The 19,274-nt window shown below is 38.1% G+C and overlaps 1 protein-coding gene across 1 annotated transcript in view; it reads left to right on the top strand.

Annotated features, from left to right (window-relative positions):
* The window catches only part of XKR9 (XK related 9), a 32,080-nt gene extending 26,981 nt beyond the window's left edge, over nt 1-5,099 (top strand). The window contains exon 5 of the mRNA XM_043976677.1: nt 4,085-5,099. Coding sequence (XP_043832612.1) covers nt 4,085-4,716 — 632 coding nt within the window. The 3' untranslated portion in view covers nt 4,717-5,099. The remainder of the gene's footprint in view (nt 1-4,084) is intronic.
* Nucleotides 5,100-19,274: the final 14,175 nt, after the last annotated feature.

Consider the following 19,274-nt stretch of genomic DNA (forward strand, 5'->3'; position numbering starts at 1 on the left):
GACAGCATAAAAAAGGCAGGGGGAACTGTGATTTCTGGACTAGCATTCCTAAATCTTCCCTTAAATGATGGTTGTAGAGGGGCAGAAAAACAATGAGGTGATATCCCTTTTTGGCAGGGCTGTGCATCTCTTTGCATTCTAGATAGCTATATAGGTTTCTTTTGGTACCCCTTTTGTGTTACTTTGTGAAAGCTTTATCCATTGGAATATCTTTAAAGCCTCTTGAGGCCTTAGGTACTGAGTCAAAGGCTGGAGTGGGGATGACCACATAGTATCCAGTCAGTGAGAGCTGTGTCTTTGATAGCTTCTGAATGCTTTCTGATTCTCCCCAGTGTGCTTGCATGAGAGGTCCCAGCATCCTTGCAACTAGTAGTTGTGTGTTCCTGACACATAGGAAATGACATAGGTCAAGAAAAAGGAAAATGGGGAGAAGGCAGCCCTAGAATGGGGACAGAGAACAATCTACTTTGGCCAGAACATTGAGTCTATGGGAGGAAGTAGTGTGAAATGAAGCTGGAAAGGTAGGTTGGAGTTTGTTGATGAAGGGCTTTAAATGCCAAGAAGGGCTACTCAAGATTTTTGAGCAAGGGAGTGATGTGGTAAAGCAGTATTCTAGATTGTTAAAGTAGCTTGAGGGTTATATTAGAAGGGTTAAAGTGGAGAAAGAGGAATACTAGTTAAGAAGTTGTTATAGTACTTTTGGCAGTAAAATGTAGTGAAAAGAACACTAGATGACGAGTCAGGAAGCTTGTATTTGAGTCCCAGACACTTGCTTTGGTATATAACACTGGGCAACTTAATGAGACTTTCTGAGCCTGTTTCCTCATCTATAATATCGAAAGGCTTCAATGAGTCATTGACGTGGGCCTTCTATCCAGTGGGGCAGATCATAAGTCACCCATCCCATCTTACCTTATAAAGTTCTTGTCCATTTTCTACATCATTCAAAGAGGGCCTTGACTATGGTACCATGATCTCTCCTATGTCTGGAGGCCTTCTATAGGTACCAGGGCAATAATGATCTGCCATATGCATGTCATTTTTTTTTTTTTTTTGCTACATGCATGTGCTCAGCTCACGTACTTTTCCATCATACGTTTTCTGAGTGTCATCTTCAATGTCTCTTGTGTTCAAGGTACCATCTATGGTCTTATATCTACTACATATCTTTGCTTTTCCCTTTGGGTCACTTGCAATTTTGATTCTGTGGACAATGAGGAATTCTATTAATTTTAATTGATGTTGAAAAAGATGGGTTTTTATGTTAAAGAGTAATTTGGGAAACTGTTATGCCAGTTTAATCTGTTCTGCTTTCTTCTTCCTATTTAAGTGGTCAGGAAGCATTTAGTTAGCACTTACAACTTTTAGGCATTGGGCTAAGTACTGGGGATACAAAGAAATGTAAAAACAATCCCCTTCTTTAAGGCTCTCACAATAAATTGTGTTATAAAAATGCTAATGGATCTATTCCTTTTTTTGGTTTTGTTTTTGCCTTTTATTTTTCTTGCAGTTTCATCTGTAGATACTTTGAAGATCATCTGGTTCAATTAATCTTCATTCCAAGCTTTCTCTAGATCTTTTTTCCACTTTTCATCCTTCTTTGTCCCATAAGATTTTGCCTTGTTTATAAAATGGACATCCTATTGTTTGTACTTCCCATCTCACAGGACTGGTGAGAGGAAAATACTTTGTAAACCTAAAGGCACTATCTGGATAAATGTGAATTGTTATTATTGTTGTTGTTTTTATTATCTGTACTATGAATATAACTCTGTTTAGCAACCCATTGAGTCCTGAAGGGGTGAGATGAAGAGAGGAGCATATGCTCCCCCAAAGTGTTTGGCATTGTCATGGGAAATTCGTCCCAAATAAGAGAAGAATTTTGTTAAGGTAGAAAAGGTTTCCAGTTGCTCTGATGCACGGATAGCATTGTACTGGAATATTACAGAACTTTTTCAGTGAAAGACACAAGAAATTAATATAACTACCTACAGCAGAAAAAGAAAGCAGGCAAAAAATCAATATCACCCTCATGAGAACAAGCAGATGAATGGAAAGTGATGTTACATTTGTGAATTATACAGTGCTTTCAGTGCTTCCAAATTCTTTGTTTTTGTAAAAGCTCATACTAGTATTCTGTCAGTGGTGCCACATGGCTATGAGTCATGGAACCACTCTGACCTTAAAGGAATCAAAATTACATCTAACTGAAGGGACAGTAGAAAGCTACATGGCGATATTAAGTAGGTTGCAGTATCTTGCTAGTGATGACTTGAATATGATGAGTGACATGAAAAAATATTAATCATAAACATAGAGCCTTGTAGAGGCTGGCCAGTTGAACAGTCTTATTTCACAGATGAGGAAGACAAAAGATGTATATAAACAGGAAAGGAGTTGGGCTGCTTGTGTAGTGAGATTTAGAAATAGCAGGTGAATAGCTTAGGGAGTACATTGATATACTCATGTTATTAAAGGAACCAAAGTAGTACCTCAGCTTCTGCACCTTGGGTTGAAAGACATGAATAAGAATTGTATACAGTGAGAGAGCATGGAGCATTTCAACCTGGAATAGTAGAGAGGAGTGGCCATGCCTCCCACTGATGAAATCATGGATCCATCAAGGGTCAAATGATACTTTTTAATAGTCTGGGTGAGAAAATAAGGGCCTAAATGAGAGGATGAATGTGAGATGACACTGAGAAAGAATGCATAGCTCTAGAAACTGAATAGACGTGTGGGGAAGAAATGATCAAAGATGATACTGAGGTTAAAGATAGTATATCTAAGTCAGGGGTTCTTAACCTGGGGCTCATCAACTTCTTTTTTTTGTTTGTTTGTTTTCCGTTTTTGGTGAGACAGTTGGGGTTAAATGACTTGCTCAGGGTCACACAGCTAGTAAATGTCAAGGGTCTGAGGCCGGATTTGAACTCAGGTTCTCCTGAATCCAGGGCCGGTGCTCTATCCACTGTGCCACCTAGCTGCCCCTTGACTTATTTTAAAAATATTTTGATAACCATATTTTGATATAATTAGTTTCCTTAGTAATCCTATATATTTTGTTTTATGAAGTTAAAAACATGACTCTGAGAAACAGGTCTGTAGGTTTGACCAGACAGGCAAAGGCAAAAGAATCCTTCATTCATTTAGATGACTGTGTTCAGGAAAATCATATCCAATAGAAATTAATGGAATCTGGCTAAGTTATTACAAGTATTATGCTACTTTTTTTTTTTGTAGTGAAATGGGAACAACACAGTATGGTTAAATGCTTCAAGAAGAAGCCATACAATTCAGAAAGGGAAAGGGCAGCTAGGTGGCACAATGGATAGAGCACCAGCCCTGGAGTCAGGAGGACCTGAGTTCAAATCCAGCCTCAGACACTTGACACTTACTAGCTGTGTGACCCTGGGCAAGTCACTTAACCCCAATTGCCTCACCAAAAAAAAAAAAAAAAGGAAAGGGAACATAGATTTTATTAAATGTTTGCTATGTTCCAGCACTGTGCTAAGCACTTTACAAATATTATCTCATTTGATTCTCACAACAATTATGGGAGATAAATGCTATTCTTCCCATTTTACAGTTGAGGAAACTGAGGCAAACAGAAATAAAGTGACTTGTCCAGGATCACATAGCTAGTAAGTGACTGAGGCCAATTTTGAACACAGATCTTCCTGACTCTAGGCCCAGTGCTCTACCTAACTGCCTTAAGGATCACAAGATCTTTGTGAACAGGAAGTATGTCTGTCTTTTTCCTTTCCTTTCCTTTCTTTTTTTTTTTTTTTTTTTTTGCAGGGCAATGAGGGTTAAGTGACTTGCCAAGGTTACACAGCTAGTAAGTGTCAAGTGTCTGAGGCTGGATATGAACTCAGGTCCTCCCGAATCCAGGGCCGGTGCTTTATCCACTGTGCCACCTTGCTGCCCCTGGAAACTATGTTTGTCTAATTTATTGTTATAAACTTTGCAGTGCCTGGCATAGTGTCTCCCACATAGTAGGCACTCAATATGTTATTTATTGAATGAATGAATATTATAACATTTTTATGGTGATAATTTGTTTTGTTTTGTTTTTATTTTTTAGCTGCTGCTATCGTGGTCTCTGGCTTTGCTGTTTCTTTGTCAACTCTTGATTATCACATTGCCTTAAGAAAATCTTTACCTGATAAAAAACTCCTCAATGGACGATGTCCCAGATTAATGTACCTCCTATATAAGCAATTTACATTTGCGTCTTGGATACTCAGTGTTACTCTTTTCACCCTACTAAATGTTAATGTGGGCGTAATTCTGCCATTTATCCTTTGGTTATTAGGCATAACATGGGCTTATAAACAGCAAACTACATTTTGTACCTCCAGACATATGGAAATTTTATACAGAGTAGTTGTTGGGTTCATTCTCATTTTTACATTTTTTAATGTTAAGGGAGAAAATACAAAATCTTCTATGTCTGCTTATTATATTATGAGGGTGCTGATCACATTGGGGATCTTGGTTGTGTTTTGGTTTTGCACACCACCTGATGAATATCAAGGCTTCTTTATAGATATCACCATCATCATAGTTGTGGCTCTTCTGCTTGGAATTCTTTTTCTAATTGTTTATTACACTTCATTTCACCCAAGCAGAAGAGAAGAAAAGAAAATATTTGATGAAGTAGATGGAAAGACACCACCAAGAGCCTGTAGAATAAGAAATTTCCTAATGCAGTAACTATATTCAGTTATCCATTTTTGGAATGTGTTTTCAATAGTTTGTATTTCAGGGTTTTCAGGAATTTCAAGTGATTGGAATTAACCATGCTTTGTTTCACTTTGAGAATTATGAGAAGTAATAGTAATGTCCTAGTGTAAATAGCCATTTGGAGAAAGGGTTTATCACTGGGAAGTGTGGGGAAAATAACTTAGTTGCCTCTCTAAGGCAATTAAAGACAAGTCATTATAAAGGACATACTGCTTAGACAACCCTGTTGGTCTTGTCCTAGAAGAACTTTCCAACAGAAGTGTTTACAGAAACTGGCATGTTATCTTTCAAATTGTTTATTATGAGTTTGTATTTCATAGTATGTGAAGCTAATAAACGTGAAGTAATGAAAATATGTGCATTTTTATACTTATGTACAACAAATAAAATTTCACTATCTTTTCCTTACACACAAACTACTTCCTGGGAATTTTGAGCACTTTTGTAGGGTATTGACTTTTGCAGACTACTGGGGTCTCAATTTACCCTAGAAACTGTATCACTTCAACAAAAATTTATTAAATGCTTATTCCATGCCCTGTGCTAGGCGTTTGTGATATAAATGACATAGTATGATCTTCTCTAGAAGCTTATAATTATAGTCAAGACCAAAGTGGAAGGAGTATTGGTGCATGATTTTTTTGTTGCAGATGATTGTTCACTCAGCCTCTGAAGCTGAGATGCAACAAAGTATGGATTGATTCTCTGCTGTTTGTGTTAGTTTTGTACTAATAATTAACAACAAGTAAACACAGATGCTCTATCAGCTAGCACTGCACCATCCATACACAGAACCATTAGTTATAGCAAATGGAGAAGTTTTGAGTACTGTGGATAAGCTCATTTACCTTGGCAGTATACTTTGCAGGGATGGACACATTGATAATGAAGTTGATACACACATTGCCAGAGTTGGCTCAGTGTTTGGGAGGCTCCAAAGGAAATTGTGGGAGAAAAGACCGACCATAAAGCTGAAGGTTTACAGAGCTGTTGTTCTGACCTCATTGTTGTATATCTGTGAAACGTAGACATTATACCAGCACCATGCCAGGAAACTGAATCGAGTCCATTTGAATTGTCTTAGGAAGATTCTGAAGATCACCTGGAAGGAAAAGGTATTAGACACTGAGGTCCTTTCTCAAACTAAACTGCCAAGCATTCAAAACCTACTGCAGAGAATATAACTGCAACTCTGATGGACTGGCCATGTTGTTTGAATGCCAAACATGCACTTGCCTAAAAGACTTTTATGAAGAACTCACACAGGGTAAGAACCCGCATGATGGTCAGAAAAAGTGATACAAGGACACTCTCAAGGTCTCTGTTAAGAACTTTGGAATTGCATGACATGAGAGACACTGGCACAGGGCTGCCCAGCATGGCATGCTCTCATCGAAGAAGGTGCTGTGCTCTGCGAGCAAAGAAGAACTGAAGCAGCTCAAAAGAAACACAAAATTTGTAAATTTGAAGAATCTAACCCGAATATTCACATGGACTATCTGTGCCTGACCTGTGGTAGAGCATCCCAAGCTTGCATTGGTCTGATCAGCCAGTCAGACACATTGTAACTTGACTTGAACATAGTGATGTCATTTTGGTCCTTTTCAAGAACACAGACAACAACCAGCCAACCATAATTGTACTACGTTGGGGCACTCCCTACCTGCAAGTGAGGAATTTTTATAACTAGGGGTCCCTGCTGCATCCCTGCTGCCTCATGGTGTTATCACACTTGCTCCAATTGGGCTTGTTCCCCACTGGTCCTCTCTGTAGTCTCTATTAAGTATGTAGTTTCTGCTGGGCACTGTTCCTCAGCGGTCTCACATTTGCTAAGTTAGCATGGTTCCACTAAGTATGTTGTACCTAGAGATGTACAAGAATTGAAGTGTATTATCCCTACTTCCATCTTTTTTGCTTTAGCTGAATTGTGTACCTGAGCAATTTATTGAAAGGGAAGAGAGGTGTCAGTCATTTCTCTTTTAGCTTAAAGCCCAGAGGCTTTAGCTTTGGCTCTTAGAGGCAAGGCCTGCACTTATCTAGAATCAGACTAAATGAAACTTTCTGTTGATTCTTCTATCCATTAGGAGAGAAATCTGTTCATTCCTGGAGTTGCCTATGGAAGGTTTTTCACATCTAGAAGGAGAGTTTTTACCTCCAGTGGCCAAGTTCTTTTGGAACAAAGAGCAGCCAGCCAAGTATAGCCCATAGGCATTCAATTTGTTTTTGAACTTTATGGTGTCTGGGGCTAATTCTCAGTACATTTTCCCAAATAGCTAGAAAACCTTGTGACTTTTATCATTTCCTAATTACTGATATGTATCCCTCCTAGGACATTTTTAGGTGCTGCCGTTTCAACAAACCTCCAAGGAAAAATTGGGTTTTCTCAATATCTTCAAAATCCTTTAGTTTCCTGTGGAAATGAAAAGGAGCTCAGGAGGAAGACAGCACAACAGTCCCTATAACCTGCAGGTGGAGGCTTTGCGTCTCTATTTTAAGGCTTTGTTCTCCATGTCTGCCTTAACTATGTTTATATGCTTGGTAATAAGCCTCCCTGGCTTTGAACCACACTCCAACACAGTCTAACTGGGACTAGGGCTGTTGAAGGAAGGGGGACATAAGAGATGGTCATAAATAAGTGTGACACAGCATAGAACGTGATACATTTAAAGGAGATGTCCAGGCAAATTAGAATGTAGAGGTCCCATTCTGTTTGGGAAAATGGGAATAGCTTCTTGGAGGAGGTAGCACCTGAGTGTGGTCTGGAAGGTAAAGACTGATTGCCGTATTAGTATGGTAGGTAGAAGCAGCATACATACATAGGGCATGAGTCTGAGTTGACTATGATGGGATGATATTTAAAAAAAACAAAATTAAGGGTGAGAAAGAGATATCCACCGGAAGAAGATTGAAGGGAGAGAGAGAATGAAGCAAATTATCTCACATAAGAGGTAAGAAAGAGCTTTTACGGGGGTGGGGGGGGGGAAGATGGTGGAGTAGGGGGAAATGAGCAACACTTACTTTCATTGGAATTGGCTCAAAGAAGGGATGACATAGACACTCAGTTGGGTATTGAAATCTATCTTATCCTACAGGGAAGTAGGAGGGAAAGGGGACTAAAGAAGGGGCTGGGGACTAATAGAAGGGAGAATGGATTGGGAGAGGTGGGGGTCAGAAGCAAAATACTTTTGAGGAGGGACAGGGCAGAAGGATAGAGAGAAGGATAAAAGAAAATAGGATGGAGGGAAATAGTAATAACTAGAAAAATTTTTACAGTAGGTTTTTCTGATAAAGGCCTCGTTTCTCAATTATATGGAGAACTGAGTCTCAAATATATAGAAAACAGAGTCAAATTTATAAGAATACATGTCATTCCCCAATTGATAAATAAACCAAAGGATATAAATAGGTAGTTCTCACATGAAGAAATAAAAGCTATCTATAGTCATATGAAAAAATGCTCTAAATCACTATTGATTAGAGAAATAGAAATTAAAATAACCACCTCACATCTATCAGATTGGCTAATATGACAGAAAAGGAAAATGACAAATGTTGGAGAGGATGTGGGAAAATTGGGACACCTTTGGTGGAAGCTATAAACTGATTTAACCCAGTTTGGAACTATGCCCGAAGGGCTATAAAATTATGCATACCTTTGACCCAACAATTACACTACTAGGTATGTATTCCAAATATATTTTTTTAAAAAGAAAAAGCATCTATATGTACAAAAATATTTATAGCAGCTTTGTGGTGGCAAAGAATTAGAAATTCAGTTGGGGAATGGCTGAACAAGTTGTGGGATTATGATTGTGATAGAATACTATTGTGCTATAAGAAATGATGAGCAGGAGGGTTTCAGAGAAATTTGGAAAGACTTGCATGAACTAATGCAAGGTGAAGTGAGCAGAACCTGGAGAACACTATACACAATAAGAGCTATATTGTATGATGACCAGCTGTGAATGACTTAGCTATTCTCAGCAATAAAATGATTCAAGACAGTTCCAAAGGATTTATGATGAAAAATGCTATCCACCTCTAGAGAAAGAACTGATGGAGTCTGAATGCAGATTGAAGCAAACTTTTAAAAAATTTTCTTGGGGGCAGCTAGGTGGCATAGTGGATAAAGCACTAGCTCTGAATTCAGGAGGACCTGAGTTCAAATCTGGCCTCAGACACTTGACACTTACTAGCTGTGTGACTCTGGGCAAGTCACTTAACCCTCATTGCTCCACCAAAAAAAAAAAAAAGAAACTATATGGTGTAAGAAGATTGGAAAGGTAGGAGAGGGGCAGGTTATGAAGGGCTTTGAATGCCAAAGAGAAGATTTCATATTTGATCTTGGTGATAGTAAGTAGGCACTGGAGGAAAGAGGCTAGACACAGACACAGACACAGACACACAGACAGACAGACAGACACACCCCCCCCCCCAAACAGTTAAGAGATTATTATAATAGCCTAGGCTGGAAGAAATAGAAACTTGAACTGGATGGGGGCAGCGAGAATGAGGAAGAGTGAATGGATTATAGAGGTATTTTAAAGGTAGTTGATAGGACATGGCCATTCATTGGCTGTGTGCAGTAATGTAGGGGGAATAATGAACAATAACTTGGAGGTTTGGAACCTTGAAAAGGTTGTGATGCCATTAGCCAAAAAATGGAGAAATTGGGAAGGACATTTTTGTTGGGAAAGAAGACCATGAATTTAATTTTGTACATGTTAAATTTGAGATGCCAGTGGGACAATTAGACTCTCCTCCATTAAGCATCTTTGTAACTTTAGACAAATCACTAGTCATTTGAACCTCACTTTCATCTTCTGTGAAATGGGGATGGATGTTGGATTAGATTGCCTACTAATTTTATGACCCAATGAATCTATGACCAGAAAAATGTCTAAGAATATTTTCAGATCTAATAATTTATAAATCTATGAAATCCAAGACTGAAATTTAAGGGAAGTATATATACATATGCATATGCATATACATATATATACACATATATTTGTGTGTATATTGAGGAGTCATTTTCCTCAGTGATAAATTATGGGAATGAGATTAGCAGGGGAGAGAATAGAGAAATGAGAGGGCCAAGGAGAGAAGTTTGAGGGATACTCATGCTTAGGTGATGGGCTGAAGATGGAGAACAATGAGAGGAGACCAAGAAGGAACAACTAAGACTAGCAGGAGAATTGGAAGGTGAAGCAACGGCAAAGAGTGTGTCAACTCTACTTTACTGCAAAAAGGTCAAAGAAGGTGAGATGGAGAGAATATTGATTTTCAGGAAACAATATAAATAATGATAATTGTACCTATTTGCTTATTAGCCAATATACAAATAATGATAGCTGTTTACTTCTTTTTGTATTTGTCTTGGGTAGTCCTAAGTTTTGGGATTTTGGGAAGGGGTAAGCAGAGTTGGGAAGAGTTAAGCTCTGAAATTCAGGCTTTCTGATTTGTCTAGCTTGATCTTTTGTCAAGATTAATCTTTTACTGGTCTTAAAATTTCTGGGAAAGATCACTTGTGGCAAGTACACAAACAACATTTGGTCATCTTGGGTCACCTCTGGGCTGGACAATGAATTGAGCAATTGGTGTGATAGTTGGTGGTATTTGAGTTAGACCCCTCTCCTTTCCCACATTTCAGCACTTAATGTCCTTTCTCAATAAGAATAAGATGTAGCATTTATATAGAATTTTAAGATTTGTAAAGTACTTTCCATTTGAACCTCATGGCAATTCTATGAGGTGGATGCACCAAAATTATTATCTACATTTTATAGTTGAGGATGGCTCAGAGGGTTTAAATGATTCTGTTCATGATTGTCGTTTGTCCTTTTGGTTTTTTGTTTGTTTGTTTGTTTTGGTGAGGCAGTTGGGGTTAAGTGACTTGCCCAGGGTCACACAGGTAGTAAGTATCAAGTGTCTGAGGCTGGATTTGAACTCAGGTCCTCCTGAATCTGGGGCCAGTGCTCTATCTACTGCACCATCTAGCTGCCCCTGTCCTTTGTTTTTGAAGAGGACCAATGACATCATGGGTTGATGTATTGACTTGAGTGTGACTTGGATTTAAGTGAGGGAGAGATTCACAAAGTCATCACTGTCATAACTAGTAAATGTCAGATGTGAGACTCAAATATGGGTTTCTCCTGAGCCTAGGTCCAACCTTCTTTCCTCTATTTCATATCACATCCTGATCTAATGCCCTCATGCTATCTCAATTCAATTTAACTCACTATTCAACAAGCATTTACTGAGAATACAAAGACAGAAAGAGAAGATAGGCTCATCCCACAAGGGGTTTTTTCAACTGGGGATATACAATATGCACACAGATAAATAAAATACAAGTAATGTGTAAAGTATGCCCCATTCTTTCCCCTGAGCCTCAGTCCTGTATCACTAGCTGCTTAATGGACATTTTATAGAGAACGTCCAAGAGGTTTTATTGTTCTTGTTGTCCAGTCATGTCTGACTCTTTCTGACATGTGGCAAAAATACTGGAGTGGTTTGTTCCTTCTCCAGCTCACTTTATCGATGAGGAAACTGAAGTTTCAAACAAAGTTAAGTGACTTGCCCTGGGTCACATAACTAGTAAGTTCCTGAGGCTAGATTTGAACTCAGGAAGATGAGTCTTCCTGATTCCAGGCCTGGCACTCTATCCTTTCTACTCCCTACTTACCCAGGAGACACAGGCAGCTAAATAGTGCAGTCGATATAGTGCTGCATCTAGTATCTGGAGGACCCAAATTCAAATGTTCTCTCATACACTTGCTAGCTTTGTGACCTTGGGCAAATCAGTTAATCTCTGCTCCAGTTTCCTCATCAGTAAAGTAGGAAGGATAATAACACCTACCTCCCAGGGTTGTTATGAGGGGAAAATGAGATAATATTTATCTTGTAAAGGGATTTGCAAATTTGAAAGCTTTATATCAATGCTAGCTATTCTTCTTCAAAATAAAGCTAATTGTCTTTCTCTCCTCATGCCTACCTCCCAATCTCTCTTCCAAAATTCACTATTTCCATCAAAAAGACTATGATTTTTCGAGGTACTCAGGTTCATATCCTCAGCGTCCACCTTGACCCCTCACTTTCTCTTATTCTCATTCATTGCCATATCAGGTGGTTTCTACCTCTACAACATCTCTCAAATTGGATCTTTTCTCTCTTCTCACACATTTTCCATTTTAGCTCAGGTCATCATGCCTTCTTGCCCAAACAGTTGCAATGGCCTACTCGTTGGCCTTCCTACCTCAAGTCTTTTTTTTTTTTAATAGCATTTTATTTTTTTTCCAATTACATGTAAAGACAATTTTTAACATTCACTAAAATTTTTTTTGAGTCCTGTTAAGGGCTAAAATTCTAGCTAAACTGTCTAAAATATCTAATGAGTGGTCGCCGATAAATTATAAGCTTTAGCAAGAGTTAGACTTTTAAGCATTTATTAAGGAGAATAAGAAGTTGGTAAAGAGAGAAGAAAAGGCCTAGATTCCTATCTATTAAAGGGAGAGCGCATTTCTAGCTCCCTTCTCCACCAGCGTCTCCACCTGGCTCCTCCAGTTGATTGGCTGGTAGACTTGATAGACAGCACCCATGAGCAAACGTCATTTCCTGACGCCAAGGAAAAGCCACAATGCCTCTGAGGCATTTTCCTCATGGTGGAGCTCTCCACAGCAAGTCTCCAGTAGGTGGCGTCATTCCAATCATTACACTAAGCTCTGCTCTTTTCATCAGGAATAGTTGAGTGTTCTCTTCCACCAAAGGTCCATTTTTTTCCCCCTGTAGGATTATGCTCAGCTTTTAGTTCAAGTTATTCTTGGTTGTAAAATCTACATCTTTGTTAGAATATTATATTCTAGATCATATCTCATTTATAGTAAAAATCTTCAGATTTTATGTGATCTTGGTGATAGTTTCTTGATACTTGAATTTTGAATGTTTGCAGAATTTTTTTTCCCTTTGATCTGGAAGCTCCAGATTTCAGCCATGATTTTTTCTTTTGGTATTTCAGAAGAAAAGCAGTAGAATCAGTCTCTCTTCACTTCATCCTCTGATTCCAATAAAGCTGGGCAGTTTTAACTGATCATTTCTTGAAATATAGTTCAGGATTTTATCATGATTTTCAGGGTGAGGCAATTGGGGTTAAGCGACTTGCCCAGGGTCACACAGCTAGTAAGTGTTAAGCGTCTGAGGTTGGATTTGAACTCAGGTACTCCTGATTCCAGGGCCAGTGCTCTATCCACTGCGCCACCTAGCTGCCCCTCCCACCAATGATTCTTTAAAAATTCTTCCTTAACCTGTTTTTCCAGCTCAGTTGTTTTTGATACTAGATAACATACATTTTCTTCTATTGTTTTCAAATATTTGATTTTGTTCTTTTATTTCTTTTTTTTAAATTTCTTATCTAATCTCATGAAGCATTTATTTCTCTTAAGTCTATTCTAATTTTCAGTGAATCTGTTACTTGCACAAGGTTTAACACTAATTGTTCTAAGCCATTCATTCCCTTTCTCTTCTTTTTCCCAGAATGATTTCAGTTTTTAGCTCTTCCTTAATTTCTTCTTGGTATTCATTTAGTCCTTGCAGAATACCCAGTTTTTCCTTTGAATTTCTGCTTGCCATTGTTGTGGAGTTATTCCCTTCTTCAGGGTTGGATTTTTGGGTCTCTCTAGATCTATAATAATTCTTTGAAGTTCAGCGAGTTGGATCTTCAGGGCCTTCTATGACATCTCAAAGCAGAGATGTAGGAATTTCAGAGTCTCTAGGCTTAGGGTCTTCTAGTCTATACACCCAAACTGGTCACTCCTGCTCCTGATTGATTCCAAGTTCTACCCTATGGGTTCCTAACCTGCATGGAACTAGAGCTCTGGAGCTCGAAGGAGCCTCAGAAGCTACCTAGTCCAATCCCTTTATATTACACGTAAGGAAACTGCAGAGAAGACCCTTGTAGATGTCTGTGATCCCTGTCTAATCAACTTGTTTGCCTTTGCTGGCAATGGCTTCTCTGGAGACTCCACCAGTTCTCTTTCGGAATGTGGATAGCATTTTTCATCATAAGTCCTTTGGAATTGTCTTGGATCTTTGTATTTCTGAGAATAAAGTCATTCACAGTTGATCATTGTACAATATTGCTATTACCATGTACAATGTTTTCCTGGTTCCGCTCACTTCACTTTTCATCAGTTCATGTAAGTCTTTCCAGGTTTTTCTGAAAGTATCCTGCTTGTCATTTCTTATAGCACTTGTTCAGCCATTCCCCAATGAAAAAAATTAATTTAATTTATTTTTTTGTTGCATTTTAAGTTCTAAACTGTCTCCCTTCCTCCCTACCCTGCACTAGAGAAAGCTGTCGATTCTTAGTCATTCACGGTTGTTCTTCAAACAATATTGTTGTTGCTGAATCCAACATTTTTTGGTTCTTCTCATTTCACTCTTCATTATTCCATACAAGTCTTTCCATGTTTTTCTAAAATTTCCAGCTCATCATTTCTTACAGCACAGTAGTATTCCATCACAACCACAACTTGTTTAGCCATTCCCCAATTGATGGGCATCCCCTCAATTTCCAGTTCTTTGCAACCACAAGGAAAGCTGCTATAAATATTTTAGAATATATAGGTTTTCTTTTTCATATGATCACCTTGGGAAACAGACCTAATAGTGGTATTGCTGAGTCAAAATGTATACACAGTTTTATAACTCTTTGAGCATAATTCCAGATTGCTTTCCAAAATGGTTGGATCAGTTCAGTTCCACCAACAATGTATTAATGTCCCAATTTTCCCATATTCCCTCTAACATTGGTCATTTCCCCCTTGTATCATTTTAGCCAATCTGATAGGGGTGAAATATCTCAAAGTTGTTTTAATTTGTATTTCTCTAATCAATAATGATTTAGAACATTGAAAATATGACTATATATAGTTTTAATTGAAAAACTGTCTGTTCATATCCTTTGACTATCAATTGGGGAATGATTCATATTCTTATAAATTTGACAAGTTCTCTATATATTCAAGATAGGAGCTCTTTATCTGGGAAATTATCTATAAAATGTCCCCTTTCCCCAATTTTCTGTTTTTCTTTTAATTTTGGATGCATTGGTTTTATTTGTACAAAACCTTTTAAATTCTATGTAATCAAAATTATCCTTTTTTACATCTCACAATGGTCTCTCTCTTATTTATTCATAAATTCTCTTATCCAAAAGTCTGATAGGTAATATGTTCCATGTTATTTTGATTTTCTTACGGTATCTCCCTTTATTTCTAGGTCAAGTGCCTATTTTGACTTTATCTTGGTAAATGGTAAAAGATATTGGTCTATACCCAGTTTTTGCCAGCCTGCTTTCTGGTTTTTCCAATAATTTTTTTGGTCAGATAGTGAATTTTTATCCCAAAAGTTTAAATCTTGACATTTGTTGAACACAAGGTTACTATAATCATTAACTACTGTGTATTGTATGTTTACTCTGTTCTACTGATCTGTCTTTCTTTTTCTTAAGCCAGTACTAGATAGTTTTACTAATAATACTCTTATAATATACTGCATTATAATAAAGTTTAAGATCTGTTACTGAGCCATTGATAGGCATCCCCTCAATTTCCAATTCTTTGCCTCCACAAAAAGAGCTGCTATAAGTATTTTATACATATAGGTCTTTTCCTTTTTCTTTCATCTCTTTAGGATACAGACCTAGTAGTGCTATTGCTGGGTCAAAGGGTATGTACAGTTTTATAGTCCTTTCAACATAGTGGCAAGGACAATTGTGAATGCAACATGTTGAATTTATCACACAACTAGTAAGTATCTGAGGCTAGATTTGAACTCAGGAAGATGAGTCTTCCTGACTCCAGGACTGGCACTCTATCCATTGTGCTCCCTAGCTGCCCATAATGGATGGAGAACAGCAGTAATTTGGTAATCCAGTTTGGGAGGAATGTCATATGAGAGGGGCATTAATATGTAATCAACCTGGAATGATGGTGGGATCAGATTGGAAAAGGTCTTAAATATCAAATGACTAAGTTTGACTTGTTCCAGAGGTAATAGGGAGCCACTGAAGCTTTTTTAGCAGGTGATTAAACCTGGTCAGCCAGGTGGTGCAGTGGACTCAGATACTTACTAGCTATGTGACCTTGGGTAAAATCATTTAACCCCATCTGCCTCAGTTCCTCATCTGTAAAATAAGCTGGAGAAGGAAATGGTAAACCACTCTAGTATCTTTGCCAAGAAAACCCCAGATGGGGTCACAAAGAGTTGGAAACAACTGAACAACAACTAGAACCACCTGAGCAGACCAAGGCTTCCTACTAAGGTACACTATTGAGCTTGCTTTCCCTGACAGTATCCTGTTCTCTAAACTTCCCAATCACCTTCCTTTATTCAAATGTTTTTACCCTTTGTACCATTTGTACCAGGTCCTTCAAGTCTTATAACCATTGTGATAAATAATTTGGTGATAGGTGTAAATGAATCCACTATAATGGTTCTATATATTTATCCCTATATCTTCTCAGAGTCTCTGATGCCTGGGAATTTGGAACCAGGGCAGGATTTTGTGCATTTTAACCCTAATGCCACCTAGCTGCGCCCTCCCCCCTCCCCAATATTCTTTTCTAAAATTTACCATGTGAGAAAATAATTATTAATAATGGATTTTTAGGGGGCAGCTAGGTGGTGCAGTGGATAAAGCACCAGCCCTGGAGTCAGGAGGATCTGAGTTCAAATCTGGCCTCAGACACTTGACACTTACTAGCTGTCTCAGACACTTGACACTAGCTGTGTGACTCTGGGCAAGTCACTTAACCCTCATTGCCCCCCACACAAAAAAAATGGATTTCTTGGGGGACCCAGGGATCAGTTTCTTAGTGCTTTCTCCCCTCTTCCCTATACACATGCTCTCTCTCTCTCTCTCTCTCTCTCTCTCTCTCTCTCTCTCTCTCTCTCTCTCTCTCTCTCTCTCTCTCTCTCCCTCTCTCTCTCCTCTAGTTCTGCTTGAGAAACTTCATCAGTTTCATCTGGGACAAACCCAGGAACAAAAGAAATGAAGACAGATTCTTATGGCTTAAACCACGCCCATATAATGGACTTTGTCTTGCATCTTCAGTGAGTCTTTTGCATTCTTTTCCCAGATGTCATCTGTAGAGTTCATTTTAATGCAGAACACCTTCAAGTCATGTCAACTAAGGGAATTGAATGATGCTAATCAATTAGTTTTGATCAATGTATATTGACCCGCTTCTATCAAAAGAGGATTAAAAACCCTGTGAAGATACCATCTGAGGTCTTTTGGGGTTTTAGAGGCTCTTGCTCTCTTTTAGGTCTTCTGGGGCTTTTCTTCTGCTTGCACTAATTGGCCATCTCTCCCTGTTTTCTCTGCCATGTGGCCTAAGCCCATGAGAAGTTAGGAAGACACATGGTCAATCCTTTACTGGTATAATATTAAATAAATTGATAATATACTCACCACCAAAACTGATATCTATAGCAATTAATTAAAAAAACACACAACTAGTACCCAAAATAAAGCCTATAGAAATATAGCACTAATATTTTCTAGGATAGTTACCATTTTTACTAATTTAAAAAAGAACAACAAACAAACACATTGCCCACAGTATAATTCTTTGGTGTTTGATCTGTTTGTTTTGGCCCCGAAGCCTGTGGGTTAGTGCTAATTTACATTATTGGCCTCACTCACTCATTCACTCTCTTGTAGCAATTAATGCATTGGGGAAATTTGGCTCAGAATAATTAGCAAAAACCAACAACCCTGAATACTGAAAGTCTTATATCAAAACTTCAATGAACACATTCTTTTCCAGTGACCTTATATTCTGGATTAAGCAGAAAGACCCAGATTGGTTGATTCAGTGCCTTGGTTACAGTTAAAAAATATAGCATTAACATGAGCTACATATCTCTTCAATTTTTTTTTAAATAAAATTTTGTTTGTCTTATTATAGTTTCTCTTCTGTATTCTTCTATCCAGTTGAGGATACCTTTGGCTCTTTGAAAAAGCAGAGAAATAAATGGAACCAACAACCAGAACACACACAATTCATAAGAAGCTGAAATAAAATTTAATTTCCTGGGATTACTCAGAGGTTAGTCATAATGATCTAGTTTCAGAACAGCCACAAGGGGGCAATAGAACCACAAATACTGGACATAATGCTGTTTTGCATTATCCCAGGTTAATGTTATTAGCTGCCAGTACCATTATTTTTAAAGATTCAGAATACTAAAAACAAATAGAGAATTTCCTTTTTTTAAATGATAAATTTCATTTAGACATTTCCCAGCAAATGCCCAAATCCTGCACAAAAATACATTCCCTGAAAACAGTTGAGCAGAATTGCCAGATGGGGTGATGGGGTCAGTAGAATGCAAACATGGTATTTCTCACTGCAATTGGACTGAACTCAGTGCAGGATCACAACGCTGGAGGTAGAAGGGACCTCAGAAACCATCTGGTCCAAGCTTTTCAATTTACAGATGAGGTAACAGTAGGTTAGTTGACTTGCTCAATGTCACACAGGTCACATAGGGGCATTTGAACCAAGGTCCTTTGACTTCCAAGCTAGTGCTTCTCCCATTGTACCACCACAATAGGCACCTAAATTGAAATTTCGCCACTGTGACTGGTGGATGGACAAAGGGGCACAAGCTCTAACCACGTCGACCCCTCACTCTCTTTAATTGCAGGATTGGCCTATTGCATAGGAAATTGGGGTCTTTACTCAGTAGACAGTGGGGATAACCTGTACTTTTATATTTTATCACATGGGAGAGGGTGAAGGTAATGGGAGAGAAATATACATACATACATATGTCTGTATGTATATATATATATATATATATATATACACATAAAATATATCATAGCACACACACACTACATCTTTTTTATAAGGGCCCCAAGACATTAAGTGACACCCAATATTTCAGAACATTAATGTTTTCCCCTCCCCAATATTTACCACTGTCTGAAATGATGTATTTTGTGGAAGTGGTGTTCAAATGGTCCTTAGAGCACGCTAAATACCAGGCTATTTTTGGTATTCAGTTGTTTTTTCAAGTGCACAAAATATAGGAAATCTGTAATTCTGTTCTATTAGGTTTATCACTCTGGCACTTTGAGAAGTAACAAACCCCGCCCAAAAGGTGGAGCTGTAGGCATGTGGTCAAATCTAGCCAAGTATTTACACTATATGAGGCCTTGAGTTTGAAACATCTTTAAAGCTAAATGTTGTGTTATTGATTGATTTCTTTCTTATGGATTATATTTGTGGATTTATCTGTGCCTTTTTGTCTCCAATAGTGTTTTATTAGTATGTATGGATGGTTTCCAAAGCAAGATTAGAAATTATTGATCTAATTACAATTATGTAGAATGTCATCAGATTTGCCATTTCCCAGGAGGATTAAACATATTTCTAGTTTGGTTTCAATGTCATTGGGTCATATGTTCATAGATTTAGAGCTGGAAAGGAACTTGGAGGTCATCTAGTCCAACC

The sequence above is a fragment of the Dromiciops gliroides genome, chromosome 1 (assembly GCF_019393635.1).
Source record: "Dromiciops gliroides isolate mDroGli1 chromosome 1, mDroGli1.pri, whole genome shotgun sequence".
Taxonomy (NCBI): Eukaryota; Metazoa; Chordata; class Mammalia; order Microbiotheria; family Microbiotheriidae; genus Dromiciops; species Dromiciops gliroides.